The sequence below is a fragment of the Gasterosteus aculeatus genome, chromosome 21 (assembly GCF_964276395.1).
Source record: "Gasterosteus aculeatus chromosome 21, fGasAcu3.hap1.1, whole genome shotgun sequence".
Lineage (NCBI taxonomy): Eukaryota > Metazoa > Chordata > Actinopteri > Perciformes > Gasterosteidae > Gasterosteus > Gasterosteus aculeatus.
The window spans coordinates 9,656,934-9,677,707 of NC_135708.1; the positions used below are offsets into that span (position 1 = coordinate 9,656,934).

Sequence of the window (20,774 nt, forward strand, 5' to 3'; positions counted from 1 at the left end):
TGTGGGAGTATTATTTTCTCAGGTCATTTACAGATCATGCTGCTTTATTACTTCCAAGTGTTGCAAGGTAAAACAAAAACATGTTTCTATGAAAACATGAAAATAATGTTTGGGTTTCTTAAACCGGCCTCCATTGCCTGTCTGCTTTTCTTAATTAGATTCATCTTTAAAGAACGGGCACACTGCTGTAACTGTGTCTGCACCACAACGAGCCGCCAAGGCATCGACCTCAGTGCCGCGTGTCTCAACATACATTCATACGACAAACGTGGACATCTGCACAAGACAGACAGCATTCACCAAACTGTCCGTCCTTGGCACCCATGTCCACGTGAAGCAAATGTAAAGCAGATGGCCCGGCTGCTCCGCCCTCACTGCGGCTAATCAGGTGCTAAATATCCAGCAATCTGTGCTAATGCATCCCACTGCCTCTTTTTTACTCCCTCAATGCACCATGCCCACTTTTATGTTTGAGTTCTTTGAGATTTATAAAATAGTGTCTTTCACGGACTTGGGGGCAACAACCCAAACTGCAGACTAAATGTAAATTAGCGCTCGCATGTACCGCAGCCTGAAGAAATAACCCACATGTGCGGTTGGCGTAAAGAGTTATGTGTGGACTTTTTGTCAGGTTCAACTTTTGGGCTTTGGAGCATAAGTATTACAGCGCGTTGTTAATATCCCTTTATTTCATTAAGTCGATCATCCCATAACAGTTACATTTTAGTTTGAAGCTTAAACATGTTAAGGTGAGCAGTTACTCTTTAAACACTGAATACGTTATTATTATTATTACAGTTAACTCCCTTTACCTCCACCCACCGTTGTGTTTTTCCTTCACTAAACTGATGGTATGCATCAACTTTTTTTGTTTGTTATTTAATGTAGGAGTTCAGAGAGTCGGTGAAGCCGAAGATAAATTCAAGAGATATTTGTTTAACAAACGAGGCCAAATAAACACGCAAAAACAGCATTGAGTTCAACAATATGAAGAATATTTGCTTGAATTTCTGTGACCTCTCTGTTTTACCTTTATGTAATGTGAAATAACATTATTTCCTGGAAACCAGCTTAGATTTCCAGCAGTGCACAGACATTATGGAGGACGACTTATGCCTTTACTCCTCCACATGCGCAATGTGTGGAATGTTGCAACAAACCAGTTCCCTCCATGTGAGCTGTGTGCAGTGCATTTTAATTTACAAAAGGCTGGAAATATGCTGTATCTCTCTAAGGAAAATCAATCACACTACACCTACTGTAAACTGCAAACACAAAGTGCCTCTGACGCTGCACGCAGCTCGCCCATAAATCAGAGTGAAGTGCATTTGTGCCGGCGCTTCATAAAGCTATCAAAAAGCGATCAGAGGTGGCATTTGCAGGATGACCTCTAAACTGCACTGCTTACCAAGGCACACTTGATTCAGCATCAGAGTTATTGAAAACATGATATTTCCCACTCAATAGCTACTTCCTGAGACATTTGAAATGAACTGCGGTCCATTGAAAGTGAAAAGAATTGTTTCTTTGAAATGATGCAGACCTGAAGAGCTCTATACAAAAACGCTCTGCTTTGATTGTGAACTTATAAGAAATACTGCGCATACGGAATGAAAGGATCTATTGAGGCTTTTATGCAGCTCAGTAATGTGCCTTAACACTGGAGTAATTGCACAGAATTAGTCCCCTCTTTTTATCAATGACCTTTTAGGGGGCTATTGAATTAAATGCCATGCGATTAAGCACAGATATCCGTGTTTCCCAGACAGATTTGTAAATTGTAATAACCTCTGTTATCCCTTTACCTCACCTGGCGCCATCATCAGGTCAATACTTTGTTTGATGACCAACCTGCTGGTGTCACAGTTTAGATTCTCAATCTAAAAATCCATCCAAATAACCGTTGAAGTCCAAAGTAGATTTGGTGATTCTACCGCTGCATTTTCTCACCATGGTCGCGCCGGGAGTCGTATTTCCCGTAAACAGTCACTGACAAATGTATAGTTTGTAGGCTGCAAAGAATGTAGAGTGTAAAGAATAGACACACTGTACAAACGCATTTACACCTGATGAACCCTGATTTTAATGCTTTACGGATTATTATTTTGATTGAGGTCACAATTCACTTTCGCACGCATTCTCTTGTTTGTCCTTGTACAGACACACATCCCATGCTAACTGCAGGTGGAGATGGGGCCTTAGTCTTTGTCTACCTCTCAGAAGTCTTTTACCTGCCGGTACAATTATTCACATTGGCCATAGATAAGAGAGACTTCGGTAGCATCAGGGCCAGTATACTTCTATCAAATAAACAGAATACTTCTAATCAGTAGTGATAACCCATTTCTGTTGTTCAAACCGGCCCCTTATTGAATTGGGTGTCGAAGATAAAGGACGGCTTGTGAAGGTACAACACGGGTATGAGCACCGTTCCTGTATCCCCTCTCAGATCTTTATTCTCGTCAAACAGAAGTGAAGAAGATCGACAGAATATCCGACTGCTCGCCTCTGCTTGTGCGCTCCAAACCTTCACATTCGACTGTTGCCGCCCTCAGCTTATTCTCTTTGCTGAATGGATTTGCTCAGGCTCATATATTGTACACACTGCGTGCATCTGGTCACACCGTCTGACGGTCTATGCCCCAGTGGGCCCTTTGACTTGGCAGAGGCTGTTGTGTGGGTGGTGTCGACCCCTCAGACATACACCATTCATCTCAGGGCGCAGTGGGGAAACTCCTGTTTGTTAATTGTCTGCAATTTCATGCCTGATGTGCACATTTGTCTTTCACGCTACAGAGGAACTGGATACATTTTGTGTGAAAAATACAACAAAAAAAAAACAGTTAAGATATGCTGTACAAGCAAACACCTCTAATTTTGCTGCCCTCGTGAACACACCAGACGGTCCTGTTTCGTATCGTAAAAAGGGCCTTTAGGGTTTCAGCAACAATATATGCTGATTTGAAAACGGCCCGGGTAATGACCTTGTTGGCCGAGGGAGTCATTTGGCGGCAGATTGCTGCTTGTGTTGAGCTTTAGTCCGTAATTAGGTCAGAATGCAAATGGCTGTATTGTGATGGCGGCCCAAGAGGACCGGCTCCAGCCTCAGTGCTTAGAGTGAATCCATGTGTGTCAGAGAGACTCGGCAAGCCCCTCTAGTGCCTCTGAGCTGCGGGGGGGGGGGGGGGGGGGCAAAGGCGGCCCTGCTCATTCACAACATCGTGCTCTTATCAACACATGTTTAGTGCTGCATTTAGTATGCCGCACTGCTCCAGGAGCTCAGGAGGCGTCTTGACCTCAGGCTCACCCTCTGACCCCCCACACACCGACACAAAGTCACTCCAGCTCATCTTCTCCCTCTCGCTTCGTTTCACCTACTTTATCACCTCCCCCTTACTTCTGTCCTCCTTCAGCTTCTCTCTCGCTTTCTCTCATTGCCTCTCCGGGCACCTCGCTCTTATTGATCATTAGCTGGCGGAAAAGCAAGTGTGGTGTGGGGGATGGAGGGGGAGAGGGGGGTGTAATTAAGGAGCCAGACTGGTCTGTCAATTCTACTCAGCGCTGCATGGAGCGCACCAGACCAAGCGGAGGCCCTAATAGGGCTTCATACTGTAAACAACACGCACACCTGGACAGCAGCAGCAGCCGGGCGGGGGAACGGGAGAAAAGGAAGGAACTTTATCACACAACATAAATGCTCTTTGTGTGTCTGTGGAAGGTTTGAAATGCCTTAAAGTGCCCAAATTCTGGTCATGCACATACGTTTAATCAAGTTATTTACTTGTCTTGAACTTTTAGGATAACCATATTCCTGCATGAGGCTATATGTGTGTACTGTGTGCTTCGTGTGCGTTGTTGTTTTCCTCGTGAGGCCCTTTTAAGTCTTCCACGTGTGTGTCTCGGGCCGTGCGCGGGGCGACGGAGAAAAGCGGCCTCGCTCTGCCGCCCCGCCCATCGGCCCGGCGCCTTCGATCAATAAAACTATCAGAACATCTCTTTGCCGCTGCCCTCTTGTTGACTCTGCTTGTCTGTTGTCTCTCCTCCAGAGAAAGTCAGTATGCTGTCAGCATTGATCGCCCCCTTCAAGTACATAAGCCCTGGGACCAGCAGCACAGAGGACGAGGACAGTTTAAGTAAGCTGCCGCCGCTTTCTTCTTCCCCTCCGTCAGCACGCCGCGCTAATTCCCTGGGTGTCGGGCCTAATATGGAAATGATCCGTCTGTCACCCACATAATGAATTATTTGAGGGACGCCGTTTTGATTGCGCACGGATGTCAACGTGTGTGTTCAAAGCTGTATTATCTTTAGCGATTGAATATTAGATGTGAGTGTGATGAATACGTCATTAGTCAATGCAGGCCTGCAAATCTGCCTCAGCCCAAACCTGAATATCAGCACTTGATCCCGGCCTCCCATCCCACCATCAACATTCTCGTAGCAAGATCTAAGGCCCCCTTTTGGGTTCATTTCCCATCAGAAATGCAATACGCCACCACTTCTAACTAGGTTTGAAGAGCGTATCACAGCTGTTCAGGCTTTGCTCTGACGGAGGACAGAAGTGTGAAATAAAGCAGGCTACAGACATTTTATCCTTTCATGGAATGTCTGCCACTCGATGTGATCCCCACCCCCATTACAAATAGGATTGATGCTCTGCATTGGCCACAGGGGCCAATGTTTCCCACATACGACACAGATTCAGAACCAATTTGGAGGCAGATTACAGAACGATTTGGCAGATAACATCGCCATTTTTAGGGGATTTGCGTTTGGATTTTAAAACACTTAAATAGGAGGGAGCCCCGGGGTACGATGTGGGCTCGGTTAGGGAGATGTTCGTCAATTTGTTCATTGTGTGTATAGTAGCTCAGTTTTGCCCGGCATATATTCCCTTGATTTATGTAAGTTTAGCCATGACACACGTCAGTGTCACGCACTAAGAGCTGATTTTTACCCTCTGTTTTTTTGTTATTTCAGGCACCAGCAGTGCAGAAGTAAAGGAAAACCGACACGTCGGTAACTTGGAGGATCGCCCCGTTGGATCACCGGCGTGCCAGGCGCTTTTCAGCTCCGACTCCGCAAGAATTGGCGGCGCCGGTCTGAAGAGGAAGCGGCCCCTGGAGGAGGACAACAACGGACACTTGTGTGAACTCCGGCTGATCTATAAGAAAGTATCCTGGTCAGAAGCGCCTAAGAACGCCCTGGTGCAGCTCAACGAGCTCCGGCCGGGGCTGCAGTACCGCGTGGTGTCTCAGACTGGCCCCGTCCACGCACCCGTCTTCTCCATCGCCGTGGAGGTCAACGGGCTGACCTTCGAGGGCACGGGCCCCACGAAGAAGAAAGCCAAGATGAAGGCCGCCGAGCTGGCCCTCAAGTCCTTTGTGCAGTTCCCCAACGCTCCTCAGGCCCATCTGGCCATGGGCAACATCTCAAACCCTTCGGCCGACTTCACCTCCGATCAGGCGGACTTCCCCGGCACGCTCTTCAAGGAGTTTGAGTCTTCGCCCTGCTCCGATGGCCTCTCGCTCTGCGACTCAGCAGCAGAGAGCGAGCTGCTGTCGAGTGAGCTACTGAGACACGGGCGGTTGCTCCGCCACACGTTGGACCTGATGGTGCAGGCTCAACAGAGGCTCGGTGGGATTGTTCCGGAGCCGGAGGCCCCCAAGAGTGCCGTGGCTTTGCTCAACGAGCTCCGGCCGGGCCTGCGCTACGCCTGCCTGTCGGAGCGAGCCGAGGGCCGGCGGCTGCGCAGCTTCGTGATGGCGGTGCGCGTGGACGGGCGGATATTTGAGGGCTGCGGGCGCAGCAAGAAGCTGGCCAAGAACCAGGCGGCCCAGTGTGCTCTTCAGGCCCTCTTCAACATCAGGACGGCCCCTGAGGGGAAGACGGGCCTCAAAGCCAGCAGGAAGAGCTGTCCTCATTTACCCCAGGTGAGTACAGACACGTCCCCACCGCCTGTCTTCTGCCAAGCTTTGGCAGCGCCGGCGCCTCCTACAGGGGCCTGTAATGACCAAAACAGCGGGCGTGCAGCAAATAGCCAAACACTCTCCAACAAGTAATTAGGAGGAAAGCGATAGGAGCAAAAAAAGAGAGCAGAGGTAGTAGCAGCACTGATAACGCATGCTGGCATTTTCCGTTGTGTCAAAATATAGTGCAGTGGAAAATAGAGATCACAAATATGTGTGTGTGTGTGTGTGTTCTGCAAAGCCTGAAAAAAAAACTTTATTTAAATATAAAGCATGTAAATATAGGCCATTATTGTCCTTGTGCCTCTGACACAAGAGAAATATGCTATTGTCACCCAAATGAGTCCCCCCCCCCCCCCCCCCCCCCCTCGTATGTGTTTGTAGGGATGTAATTGCGCGAGTTTTGCAATTTTGCACGATCTCCTGTTTCCTCATGTGTGGCATCAGAGTGTCTACAAACATTAATTCAATCTGTTGCCCAAAGGAGATAGGAAAAGCAAAGAGCAAATCGACAAACAAACCACCGAGCCCAATCCCATGCTCATTTACCCAAATATGTAAATAGCAATCAGAGCCAGGAAACTAGTTTTTGAGAAACTTGAGGAAATTGGAGAGCCTGAAGACATCGTGGCTGGATATGGTGGCTCACTTGTTGACAGCCATTTCAAACGTCATTTTAGCAGAAAAGAAATCACTCAATTGTAAAACTGCCTTGAGAAGATAGTCACACCGATTAAAGTAGTTTACTATTGTTTGCACTGAAAAAATATCCAAGCTCCATCCAAGCCAACCAGGTCACCGAATGGGAACTGTTCATGTCTCCTCCAAGACAAGCGAAAAGAACGTGCGCCACATTCTTGAAGTCCTGAATGGAAAAGAATTAAGCCCATCCGCACAGTGCACATCCAAAGCGTCCTTTCCCTAAAGCCTTCCATGAATCCTCGGTCGACACCCCATTGTGCATCCTGCGGGGTACATGTCCTACCGACATTCTTCTCTCAGGACGAAAAAGACTGGCGAGGGTGTCCTTCCCCAGAGCAAAACATCAACCCAACAAACCTGCACATTTGCCTGAGAGAAACTTCTTTTTTTTTCTTCTCCCAGTTGCCACGGTGTCTAAAAGGATTTTTAAGAGGATTTTCCGCACCCGTTTAGTTCCACAAAGCACCCGCTTGTGGAAATTTCTTGAAAGTCAGCCGTGCCGTCTGCCAGACTCGAGAGGCATTTTATTTCCGTTGGTAAAGGACAAAAGCGCAACATTATTCAGGAGAGCATGCGTACGTGTGCGGATAAACATGTGACCGGGCGTGTGTTTGTGGAAATGATGGGTTATACGTCTGAGCTGTTGCGTAGTGTGAAACCCCTCCAGCTGACGCACACACTGTTCACATGCAAGCCAAACCTTGCCGGGCCAGCACTGATTGCACGGGCAGTGGTTGACTCCGCTGCAGATGGGCGGTGGTTGCCAGTTGTAGCCTGAGAGTAGATTTAGTGGCGGTGTGCCAAATGATGTGTGCCACTTTGCTCCGTTCGCTCCCAGACACTCCGGCTGTACCTGTTGCAGGAAGGAGCTTCGTTGAGAAGACGTTGGGCTGTAGAGAGCGAAAGTGTAGAGAGCATTGACTGCTCTATGTCTATGTCTATGACTGCTTTATGTCTGTACGGTCACAAGGGATCAAGATTAGAAACGTGTTTTCACAGACAACCATACAATCTGACTCATTTTGTCAACCAGACAACAAATAGAACGCAAGATGGTTTCACTTCGGCTTCACTTTTTGAGAATCCATTGTGCCGTCTGCTTTTACCGTCAGCAAGCTCGCTAACTTTATTCCCACTGCTCACGTTTAATAAACACTATTGTTATTCTAAGTATCTCAAAGTTACAGTCATTAGTTTGAAAATGAGAAAATGTAATAATCTTTGTTTAAACAAAAACAAAATCGGATCGGAGGCAAAGCCCAGGGTAAAGAAAACAGTGCCAGTTCCTTCTTGTAAGAACAGGTGGGCGTGCAGAGGAGAAGATTCATCTCTTGAACACTGTATATCGATGGGGGACAATGAGAGTAATGGGGGAAGACAGGGCACTAATATGAGGATATTGCATTAACTCAACAGAGTGGAACACCGGGAGTCCTTCAAACTTGACTGGTAGCTTGAGAATTCAACCCCCCCAATGAAATATTTAAACTCATCGAGTCCCGCATGGTGGTGCATTGTGCTTCACATACATACTAAAGAAGAGGGACAAGACGAGCATACTAGTGCACGTCCTCACACAGAGCTTTCTCCCTGCAGTAATATGGCCTCTACTTTCCCGGAGGCCTCCTACACTCATGTCTATGGGAATCAACGTTCAAAAATCATTTGAGAAATGAGGCATCGGGCCGCAGTGTGCTTGACATTAAAGAGCTATTTATCTTTCAGCGGGGGCTTTAATTTTTGCTTCCTTCATTTAACCTTTATTCATCCAGGGAAATTAAATGAGAATGCATTCTGCAGAGATATTTGCCTGGCGCTACTTAGTTGTAGCCGAGTGATAGGGCCGGTTTGACCACAGTCATTTATGTTAAGCTGCTCTTCTAGCAGCTGAGACTAACAAAAAGCTTTGTAGTTTAAAAAAAAATCTTCAATGAGCATCGGCGAGCATCTATTTAGTCTCTTTAACGCTGCACGTTTGTCGCCGAGTTGAGAATTATTAGTTGAAGGACGGGCGCAACAAATAGAAATGCGTTTTACTCTGTATGCATTGCCATCACTTTCTTTTTTTAAACTGTGGACTTCATCTACTGCCGATTGAATATCCCCCCTGTGGCAAGATGAAGTTAATCTGAATCTGAAGCGATTAGAACGGTGCCTGGCGCGTCCGTCCTCTCTTCCTACGTTTGTCAGCCTGAGAAACCGCAAGATCAGTGACAGAACAATGCCGTGCCTCCAAGCTGCTGCCATGTACTCCCAGCTGGGCCTTTTCGGTGTTCCCATCCGTGGAAACTCTGCTTTGGTGGACACGGAACCCTTGGTGGGAGTCGTGTATCTCATTTCATAAAGAATTGTGTATGCTTTTCTTTGGATCCTCCCGTTGAAACACTTGGGCTGTTTGGTTGGGTGTAAACAAAGGTTTTGAGGGATCCAAGTTGTCAATAGAACCAAAGGGCGGCTTGGAAAGGGGTCTCAGCTGGTTCTTATGGTAGCAGATATTGGATTTTGGCACGTTTTCAAAAGTTGAACCACTAATAAATCCATCTGCTCATCGTCAAGTCAGTTTGGGACGCAACCTTAAAATTGCTCTGGATGAGGTTGTGTGTATAACCTATTACAGCAATCCCACAGGAATGAGCCCTTGAGGCATGTAGACGCCGCATGCGGCCTCATGAAAAGGGAAATGTGTACCAGCCTGTCTCTGTTCAGTCCTTATTCATTTGCATTCTATTAATACTAAAAATGCTTCAAATTAGTTATTTCTGACAATGCGGGATGACAAAAACTGTCTAAGTTACATGTTTTTTTGTATGAATTCACATCTACATTTTGTAATAAGGCAGTGCGAACAGCAATCAGGACCAGGACTAAAAATGCAGCTATGTATCACTTTTTTCCCTCCGATGGTTCGGACCAAATGAACCGAGCCCCAGGTGCGAAAGCTCCCTCTGTCTTCATTATTAGCCGGTGAGTAGGAAGCTGTTCTTCAATCGTGCCCACGGCACTCTAGTTAGCGGAGAAATGTCTTTGCCCTATTAAAGCCTGCACAATGAAGTGAGAGAGTGCAGCACTAATCCTGACACCCATTTCACCAAGTGGAATCATTACCCCACTGTTCATGCCTTGATTGGCCACTTAATCTCCCCCCGCCGTCACAATGCACCGCGTTGTTGCCAAGTCAACTGAGACCCGTGTGCAGCGGGCAGGCACAGAATCAGCCCGGTACCGGAGGTCACAGGTCACATCCAACGTAGATTTGGGTCCAGTTGAAGAGGGACGTGTGCTTGGAGGAGGAGAGGTTGATGGGAGAAAGCGTTAAAAAATTTGCATCTTTGTGTTGTGGTCTTTACAAACGTATTCCGCAGATCAGCAGAAATCAAATGCGCCTGTACATTTTCTTTTAGTTTAATGTGGTGCAAAATGATTTGATGTAGATATCTCCAAACGTCAACCAACACAGATGGAGAAGGAGACAGACTGGTCAAGTGGAGTAATTTTCCCCGCCTCCGCCTTGGCAAATTGAATATGATTTCAGACTTGTGAAGGTGACCCCTGTCAGCGGCTGAGCCTCTCGCAGATTGTTTTCTTTGTCTAATCTCTCCCACTTCTAATCTGTCTCAATATAAACAGCTGTGACAGGCTGATCATTAATTAATATTGCCACAACAAATTAGCGACAGCGATCGCCCAGCCAAGCGCCCTGTCTAAGATGGAACTCCAGCAAGTCGGAGAGGGGGAAAGTGTGAACAACACATTAGAGAGGAGGTGATTAACAGCTTCGCAGACCTTGCAGACAGTGTTAGAGCCTCAGCATGGAGACCGTGATACGACGGATACACACAAAGTGACAGCTACCGCAGCACACTGCACCCACAGGTTGAGCTGTGATCACCGGCTTAAACGCTGCAGCGCAAATTGAGTGGTGAAACATCTGCAATCATCAGTTCGTTCTGAATCTGTCAGACAGGTTGCCTCTTTGCAGTTGACTGTTTGTAGATGGATATTTTATGTGGTTAAAGGGTCCAGGGTCCTTAGATAGGAGAGCATGAGGACTGAACTGCACTGATTATAGAACAAACTAAATTCATTTGGAAGAAATAGGCTGATAGACAGGATAGTTGTTTTGACGCTCCGTCCGTAGTGGAATAGAAACCTGTGAATTTATACTTTTACATTTTAATGTTAACGTTATGTCAGAATATTATGGAAATATACAAAGTGATACTCTGGTTGAACTGAGACTGTACACAGTGACCAATCAGAGGAGAGGGGGAGGTAAAGGCAGTGTTTTGTATGACCTCATCGGCTGCCTGGGTGGGGTCCCATAACCTACACAGGGTACCAGAGTGAATACATACGTATACAATACAGTTGTGTATGCTTACACCTATGAATGAGTGTTTAAATCAATATGCATTTTGTATTCAAACGACAAAGACAAAAAGGAACAGATGGGCTGACTTCTATTAAGCTGCAGACGTGATACAGTACGCCATTGTGAAGGAAAACAAGACGACAACAAGTCCTCACTAATACCCTCAGGAGAGACAGTAGTGTTCTCATGAGCAAAATATATGCACGTTTGATTTGATAACCATCCTCTGAATGCATTTGTAACCTGCTAAATGCCACAGAATGGCTCTGTTTCATATGATTGAAGCTTGAATACCTTTGGATTCGGAGCTGTTTATCCGACATTGTGAACAACATGTCACATGCAGGCTAAAGGCATTGCGATGAGCCGGCTTTACTATTTCATGATGTTTTATAGTAGAAGCAATTCATCTGCCACATGATAAAATAATCTCTGGATTAATGGATAATGAAAGTAAGCATTAGGTGTAGCCTGAGCAATGTTTCCATATATCAGCAATTGACGGTCAACGGTTACGCTAAAGTCCAAAAAAGGCTCAAACAATGAGGTGTTAAGGCTGCCAGGCATGGCAGTCAAGTTGACTACAGGCCGCACACTTTGTACGCACATCACAAGGCCAATATTGTTTACATGAGGCCGTTCACACCACAACAAGGTCTCTGACTTCCACCTTGTGATTATTGTTAACCAGAAAGGTCAAAGATGTTTGTAAAACATTAAGATTGGACGTAAAAAACTGTACAGTTAACGTTGACAAAGTATCTTAGCACATCAATGCTGTTATGCTATGTTATAGTGAATTTATACACCTCCTTTTGGGGGGGTGATTTATCGTACCTCAAAAACCAGCAAATAATACCCCATTTATAAGGACCCAGAATCATCTTTTAAAGAGCACCAGTAGTGTTGCTTTATTCAAAAAATAATCCTGTTCTTTGACCTTTGTAAATGAGAGCGGGAAAGGAGTTCCTTAGTTACCATGAAGTCTCATTACAATTTGTCACTTAGCGTACGATAATAATTGGAGAAAAAAGCCACTGTTTGCTCCTGGACTGTCAGTCTGCCCTTTTACCAGCCACTTACCTCATCATGTGGTATTTAAAGAGGAAGCGGCATGCGAGAGTGGAGATTTGCGTGTGAAATTACTGAACAATAATGTTTTCCCGTCTGAACGAGAGCACCCTGTACATGGAAAGGTTAGAATCATCCTCAACTGTCTAATATGTATGCAAAATATGACCTAAGAGGCTGCAGGCTGTTGAATGTAACGCACCACGTCAGCATACAGCTTTACGGGAAAATCCCTTAGCAGGGAGGAACTGAAAAGGGGTCGGTCGGGTCAAGTCACCTCGGATACACGGTAAAACGCCCCTGTAATCTATGCCAAAGAAGCGAGGCGCTCCTCGGCTCTACCGTGTCCTACAGAGTCTTCATTGTTCGAGAACGTCCTCCATTCCACCCTTTGCTTGCCTCTCTCAAACGCCTCCTTCGCTCTCCACGGCCTTCTGGCCGGGATCCGAAGCGCGGCTGTAATCGTCTCTGAAGAACCCCTCACACTTCATTAAAAGCATAATCAAGTTCATTACAGTTTCATAAGCGTTCAGGTACCAAATGGTTTCCAATAAATCATGGCTGTTGGTCCTGTGTGGCTGGCATGTGTAGGTTTATCTCGGGCTCTCAGGCAGGAGAGCGCCGAGGAGGAGGAGGAGGAGAGGTCTGGATGTCTGGCCTTTAAATGACCTTCCAGCCTCGGGCAATGGACCATTCTGTCATACAACCCCAAATCGGCACGCAGCACAGCTGGGTGGTCCGATGGTTCAATCAGCCGCGCCGGTGACGTACCGTTGGCAGATCAACAGATGCGGCGCCATAGTACTGTTTTACTTAACACTTACGCCGGAACCGGCACAGCTGCTGTTCTATCTGTAAATATCGAAATGGGTGCTTTAATATACTCTGTCATCCATCTGCTGTGCTCTTGTTACGAAGGAGACCAATAGCTTGGATGTTAGAATTGAGATTGTAGATTCAAAGGAGAAAAGCCAGATCCGGTTTTCCGTTAACTGTGTCATCATAAGCAGTCGCTAGTATTTCCTCATCATATAAGAAATATCTGAGCAGAACTTGTCAGGGCTAAATGTCGCTGATTTATCAAATGCAGACATCAGGCCTCTTCAACTTGTGAATCGTTCACCAGAAATAAAAAAGCATCTAACGCTCAGCAGATCATCTACTCTGGAGTTTCCTGTCTCTTTTCCCACCTCTGAATGTATTATTTTAAGTACTTTTGCGAACACATTAGAGATGACAGCTGCTTTTGAATATAACATTTTAAAAGCAGATGTTGGTTTTTTTTTTAATGTGTTGCTGAAGCGTTTGATCTGCATGGTTCTGCTGTTGCAGGCAGAAACACAAATATGAATGTGAAAAACAGATTTTTAATTATTGAATTTAGTTTCTTTTTTTCCATAGTTCCTGGATCTGTTTTGTTGAAAAAGCCATTAATTGCTTTCTCTAGTTTGAATAAACATTAGTCAAGCAGCAGACTCCATGAGGAAGTGGCCTGAGAACAAAGACTTTTGTCTACACAACCTCATTTCATATTCTCTTTATATCTTATTTTAGTAAGTGGATTGTTAATGATGGTATCTTTGTGGGGAGCATGTTTATTGTGGTGTCTATTTTGGAATAGGCAAATGCTGAGACCCGACTGACTGTGGGATGCATGAATCATTAGATCTTTGAGAGCCGCATTTGACTTTTGTTAGATTGTAATAAAATCATCAATCTGGAAATGTTTTGTTTCAGAGAGAGAAGAAGGGGAGGATTCGACAAATCTGTGGTAAAGCAGACAATCCATCATATTATTTCTTTAAATATTTAAGCATCTTGTCGTCTGATGATGAATTAGTTCATCTAGCTATCGCAACTAGGGTAGGTCATATCGCGTGAGATCATTTTGTTTCCTCAAAACCAAATATTCAAAGCACGGGTCTTGTTCTGCTACTCAGACCTTGACACTCTTCCCTTGCCAGTGACTGTCCCTCTCCAACGACTCACATGCCTGGCTGATCCCTCGGACCCCGCGGGCTTCCCCATTCTCTGTGGATATTTCTCTGCCTCCCCTCTTGCTTCTGTAACTGAGGCAACATGGCTTGTGTTGCAGACACACTCTGCTTGACTGCAGGATGGAACACGAGCCAGTATGTTTTTTTTTTTGTGTTTTGTAATTTCGGATCATGATGTTAAAACATCTACTAGGGCGGTCAAATTTACCGCTTTAATCTACGTGATGTGGATAAAATGTTTAAACGCAGTTAACATAACTTTTTTTACTTCCGGCACAGCAGAACAGTTGTCTCCAGAAGAAAAACAAACTTTTAATCGCGTTTAATGAATTTCAAAATGTGCAATTAATTAGTTAATTGTTTTAATCTAATCTGTACATTAGTCTGGTAACACCTGTATTGATACAAATAATTTCTCTTTCATTTTTCTGGAAAAGCCATCCTGAGTTAGCGCATCATCTTGAGTGAAACGTGCACCACAACAACTTATTGACAATACAGGAAGCAATAACAGTATGTGCTCACATAGCCTGCTTAAAAACACAGTGCTCTTTAAGGGGTACCTGGTTATGTAGTTTGGTCGCAGCCAGGCTAGCTTCCTCTTGTATGCACTCTTAAAGCTAAACCAAATGTCTGTTGGGTGTGCAGACATGACAGCGGCACCGGTCTTCCTCTAAACCAAAATGTTGCACTATCCCTTTAAAAACGTGGACACTGGGCCTGTTAAGGTTGCAATAAATAGTTGCTCACCTGCATGGTGGAAACAATGAAAATGTCTCATGTGCCCATAATTAGTAGAATGCTGGGAAAAAATGTAATGACAGTCGTACATTATTGTCTGGATTAAATTACCCCAAAGATGGAGGGAAAAAAAGCAAAAGCAAAACATCTGTTACCCCCGTCCCGCTCTCTGGAACTGTGTCGTGCCTCCCTCGGGGGGGATGCTGGAACAAGGCATATGTACGAGAGGGAGGGAGGGAGAGAGAGAGAGAGAGAGTGTGTGGCAAAAGAAGGGGTAAAAAAGAAACAAAAAGAGAAGGCAGGATGAGAGGCAGGCAGTTCGGTGGGGGTGCAGGAGGGGGGTGTTGAGGGAGGAGAGGTGAGAATGGATGGAGTGCAGTGGCAGGAAAGCGAGGAAAAACCTCAGCGGAACAAAAGACCTTCAGGATTAATTAGGCGTCAGATTGGTTGCAGGGCACAGCGGGGAGGGGGGGGGGGCGCATATAGATGCGGGGAGGGAGAGAGAGTTTAGCATTCTGGGAAGACCTCATGTCCTCAGCCCTCATATTTCAACCTGCCTGCCCATGAGTATACAACAGGCAGCTAGTTACGGCCTGTGCTGTGCCTGGAACTACTGCCCCCTGGGTTATGGATGGAGCCCCTTCCACAGCTCCATGTACTCCTACGTTATCCCGCTGCGCACTGAGAGGAAACACCGAGGTCATACATGGAACGCAGAATGTTTACATGATGTACCCCGGCCACCCCGTGTTCGGGTTCTCGCCACTTAGTCTGTAAATGTGATCGGGCGTTCAGGCCCAGGTGTGTGTGTGTGTTTGAAATATGTGCAATATTTCATAGCATTCATTCTGTGCAGCAGTATTTCTCCTCACCCAAGTTCCCTTTTGCAATAGCTGAGCCCTGCCAAATCAGAGGAGTGAAAAATCACAAAATAGATGCAGCTGAACTCTGACTGAACTTACTCCCTCTTTTCTTATAAGCTTTATTTATTTCCTTTTCTTTGGTCACAATTGCTCCCGGAATTGCTGATTTGGGTCACAGGTGTCACCCCCAGATCTGCCTGTTAATACCGTCTCTGTTGTCACTGTCACAGAGGGTTGTTTCCGGGGCGACCTTTGATGGCGGCCCTTCCCACTCTGATACAGGAAGTGCTGAACCCTGCATGCAAATAGATGACAGGCATGGACGGCCGTGAGTCTGATGCCTTCGCCCGACGCCGTCTCCTCCTAAAGCACTTAGCGGATCAAATAGGAGCCATTCTGGAGGTGAGAGCAAGTCATGCCCTTAGAGCATTGGTACCAATGATTCACACTATCATAGAAGTGGCTCCTGCAAGATATCTCAGCAGCGTGAACCTTAGAGCAAAGTCACCTGGGTAGATGGGCTGATTAGCCATTCGATTGGCTTCACAGAGCGAGTGATGAAGCTTTGGCAGATTTTGTTATATGGAGAATAAAAAAGTAAACGCGGCTCACAGCATGAATAGTTATGATATGCTTTAGTCAGGGCCTGAAAGGAGAAGTTTTTCGTTCCCGGTTACTTTTAAGCTTTTAGACTAAGAACTGTTTGACCCAGCTCAATGTACTTATGCTTCCCGTTCGGTAGAAAGATGATGAATTACTAATGGCGGTGGCTGAGTTGTCCTCACGGTTGTGTATAACTCTGCCAGTGCAGTCGCATGCCTTTGAATATATTTCTGCCATCGCTTTAGCACCTGGTTTTACGTCAGCAGCTACATAACAAATCCATTCCCGCTGCCCTGTTTCCTGTCTCGGCACCTCGGCCAAACTCTCATGGCCCCTTTATGGGGGAAGTCCTTCACATATCAGCTCTGGTACAATATATTCCCAAGCTTTTACTTCTACAAAAATAAAAGAGCTATGAAAGTAGGTCAATAATCTGCATTGCGTTTCCTGTGACAGGTCACGTCCATTGGTTCCTGTGAGTATAGACAGTATGATTCCAGAGCGACAGAATGTCAATAAATCGAATGGCTGTTGCAGAAAATAGCTGACCATTATTAGTATCACAACTGGGTTTAGTTTCCTGTAAATATAAAGTATTTTATCTGCAACTTTAAACTGTCTAAACCGCAAAGTACATTGTCACAACATCAAACTGAGAAGTTGACATTTTGGAGGAAACATAGTTGTCACAGGACCAGAAGCAATTATCTGGCAGAGCAACCCGGATCATGTTGGTGTCAGTGTTCTCTTATTCTAGCTTCTTCAGCTGGATGTACGGTCTCTACCCTTTCTCTCTCTTTCTCTCTCTCTCTCTCCTCCTTTACTCAATGGTTCCCGCTTGCTTTCTCTTCTCTACAACAAACCATCAAGTTGAGCATCTTCTCCTCTAAACCACCGTGCAGACAGACGGTTTACAGCTCCGGCTTGTTTCGATGTGGCAGGTAAACAGAGCTGAGGTGCACTTATGAAAGCAGTTGGAGAAGATTGTGAAAGCGGACAACGATCTCGCCTTTCTTAAGGGGAACCGCCATATTTGTATTTTTTGGTTTCTTTTGTTGTGTTCCCCTTCGCTCTCTCACATGGCAACAGCCTGCAAGTGAGCGGCAGGGAAGGCGAACAGCTTTCCCGTACAATGCTTGGTGGCTTGACACGGATTGGAGTCAAAGTACGACACGCGCGCACCTACCCACACCATAGGTTTGTTCTTTGCCTTTCTTTCACTGCTCAGTTGGATATTGACTCTCCTTTCAGTCTGCTGCCTTGCCTCTGCAGCTGGTCTACTGCGGGGGCTTATGAAGTGTGTGTGTGTTTGTGTGCACTCCAAAGGTTTGGCAGAGTGGAAAGAAAAGGTGACAAAAGGGAGCATGTGCATTTGTAACATTCTATCTGGGCTTCTGCTTACTCTGCAAACGCCTCGTGATGGATTTTTAGTAAATGTTAAAGGAGCAGGGGCCACGGACGGATTTTTCTCCGGCACGCTCAAAAGCCTCTCGCACGCGGTTATTTGCATTCATTTCATCTCGGCTATGAAGTGCATATTATATTTGTGTGTGTGTGAGTGTGTGTGTGCGCGTTGGGGATCATGCACTGTTTAAGCCTCCTCTGTCAGGGGATGTTTGTTAGAAGACAAAGTCATCAGTGCAGAAAATAAAGAGCAGCTTTTTTTCTGCAGAGGGCAGGTGTAAACACATCTACGTTGTCGGGAGAAAACATTTGCCGTCTGTGACGTCCATGCATTCAGCTTCACTAAGGGGGTTTGAAAGGCCCGTTATTAGGACCCCGAAGGTGAACTTTCTCCCCCCAGGGAGTAGCATGAGATGTGGAAATCAGTGCCAACTTTCTGAATTTTTTTCTTCAATCACTTAATCCAATGTATTATTATTTGCAGATTAAAAGATTAATTTCAATGATAAATTTGGGGTTGTTTTGTGCATTGTTGTGATGTCAGAATATACCCCCATGCCAAGCAATTTAGCTTTTTCATCCCAGGTAGATAAAAATAAAAATGGACCAGCCAGCCAGAATTTTTATCAGCCGAATATAAGGAACCTCTTCTTACTATCTCTTATTTATCATGTCACCTTCCAACTATCCAGATTAATGACTAGCTCTACAGGTAAGAGGAATACAATTTATTTGGAGAACTGTCCCTTTAACATATTTTCTTTTATTTTTTCATTCAGCTATGCTAAAAATCTGAGGCAGGATTTAGTAGTAACAAAACAAATAATAAACAGAATTTAAATCTGAATAGGAATGCATTGTGTCTTGAATTATATCACATTCTACATACACACAAACACAATCGCACACCAAAGGGCCATTAGCTCTAGAATAAGTTTGCTCCAGCAGCCTCCATTATTTTTACCACTCTCCCTCGTGTCATCGAGGCGCCCCAAACCAACACAACATTGACATTTCCCTGTGATCCCTTGTTGACTGTTAGGAATTCAAAAAGAGCCCCCAGAGCTATGAATCAAATGTCAGCTGTGGCGCTGCGGTGGAACTGTATCAATACCTGATGATGTATGGCTGGCTGTAGGGCCTTTTGGCCACAGCGGCACCCACAGACATGACACCGAGTCCGGTCCACACTTAGTCTGCAGCAGAGGGAAGGCTGCGGGAAAAATGACCCCTTCAAAAGAAACTTTTGGAGTCACGACCGCAAAAGTCAAATTGCCTTGTACTACATCATCAAAACTATTCTTTTTCTTGACACAGAGAACAATGATAAGTCAGCAGTGATGTGAAGTAGCCCCCCGTCCTCCACGAAAGGGCATTGAAAGTGATTGTAATCATGTGGAGTTGTAACGTATACTCATGTTGCCATCATTCGAGCTCCGGTGCATTTGTGTACCCTAGTGAGTTTGTTGTTGCTGTTGCAGACTTTCCTTGACAAGGAGACAGAAAAGCATCAGAAAGCACCAGTGTTTCCCCTCGCCTGCGTCTCTAATCCTGGCGCCGAGAGGGAAGCGGTGCTTGGCATCAGACGTTCCCTGTTCAAAGGATGACGGTGGGGGGGTTTGAAGTCTTGCTTATTGCAAGGGTCGAGCCCCCCAAAAGAGCCTCAGCGGTATCTTCAAGAGCAGCAGAGATGGAGGCGCGGCCGCCGAATCCGGGCGGAGGCCGACACAATCGGCCAGCCTTCGGAGGGATCCATCGCCGTTTGAATGGCTCGGCTCTTTCAAGACATGAAAAAGGACGCCTTCCGTCCTCCCAGATGTTTTAAAGCCGCAGCAGCCTCCCCGCATGTGGAAAACGGCACCGTTCTGTTGTTGTTAGTGTTTTGGTGCCTCTGATCGGTGTAAAAATATGATAGATTCCAGACAAGAATTCCCTGCTGGGTGACACATGCCAATCTGTGACTCTTATTAAAAAGTCAGTGTCTCTCTGATCTCTCTAGTGAATATGATGTTGATGCTGTCCAGCCGTGCTTTCATTGGACGGTTGACTTTTCCACCATTTGTGTCAATGGTGACTTACGAAAGCAAACCCACCTACACGAGTCCTTAAGGACTGGTTTGATCTGGCCTGCAAGGTCAAAGCATGTCCAAATGAAACATGATGTTGCTTGTGACCTTCTGATATTGGCAAGTATGCATTGTGAAGTAGGCTCGCACATTTGTCAGCTTTTCTGACATTCTCACTCTCAAACAAAACATCTGGCCGGGACACAAGCCTGGACAATGTGTCAGCTGTGCACGGCTGCATCAGAATGTCCACTTGACTCCTGCGTCCTGAGTCTGTATCTGGGTCGAAACACCGGCCGGTGCCTTTTAAAAGGTCATGTTGTTCCAGTGCTAATAAACAGGTACAGGTGCTCTTTATATGCACGCTTTCAGCAATAAACACTGCAAAGTATTCAACCCAGAGATCCTTGACATAGGATATTCCTCAGTGATAAGCTGTTATTGGAGAGCTTGTCCCCTTTAAAGTGGCTCATAAATCTCTCTCCGTTCGATATCCCTACAAGCCTTAAATTACTACCAATGTAACTCTCTGATATTTGTACGCAGTATATAACATTTCTCCTCTGACTGATGCAGACCACAAACCTGAGAATTTCTTCAGTCTCTGAATCATGTGCAGATTAGTGGGAGTTATGTGAACTGCCCTGAGGGGCTTTTGGAATGGCCTCCTCCTCCTCCATCGCCTCTTGGTCAGCTATGTAATGTAGATGATAGACTTGTTAAATACTCATCGCTGACCCTCTCATTTCCACCTTTGGCTCCATCCACCCTGTTTTCCTCTCAAAGTGCCATTTTGTCTTGCTCTTTCTCTCTCTCTCTCCATCTCTCCCCCCGACCACCAACCCTCCTTCCTCCCCCCTCCCTTTCCTCCGTCTCTCTCGGGGTAGGTCATGTTATCTTTTTCGCAAGACTCCCTCCACTGGCCTTTGGTGAATAATGTAGAAGCCACTGGTGTGTGTTTTACACTGCGCCTGACATTATTAAGTCGT

General features: G+C 45.8%; 1 protein-coding gene across 1 annotated transcript in view; it reads left to right on the forward strand.

Moving 5' to 3' along the window:
* The window catches only part of adarb2 (adenosine deaminase RNA specific B2 (inactive)), a 134,707-nt gene that overhangs the window by 77,372 nt on the left and 36,561 nt on the right, over positions 1-20,774 (forward strand). Inside the window, exons 2-3 of the mRNA XM_040167633.2 lie at positions 4,047-4,133; positions 4,978-5,930. Of these exons, the coding sequence (XP_040023567.2) occupies positions 4,047-4,133; positions 4,978-5,930 (1,040 nt within the window). The remainder of the gene's footprint in view (positions 1-4,046; positions 4,134-4,977; positions 5,931-20,774) is intronic.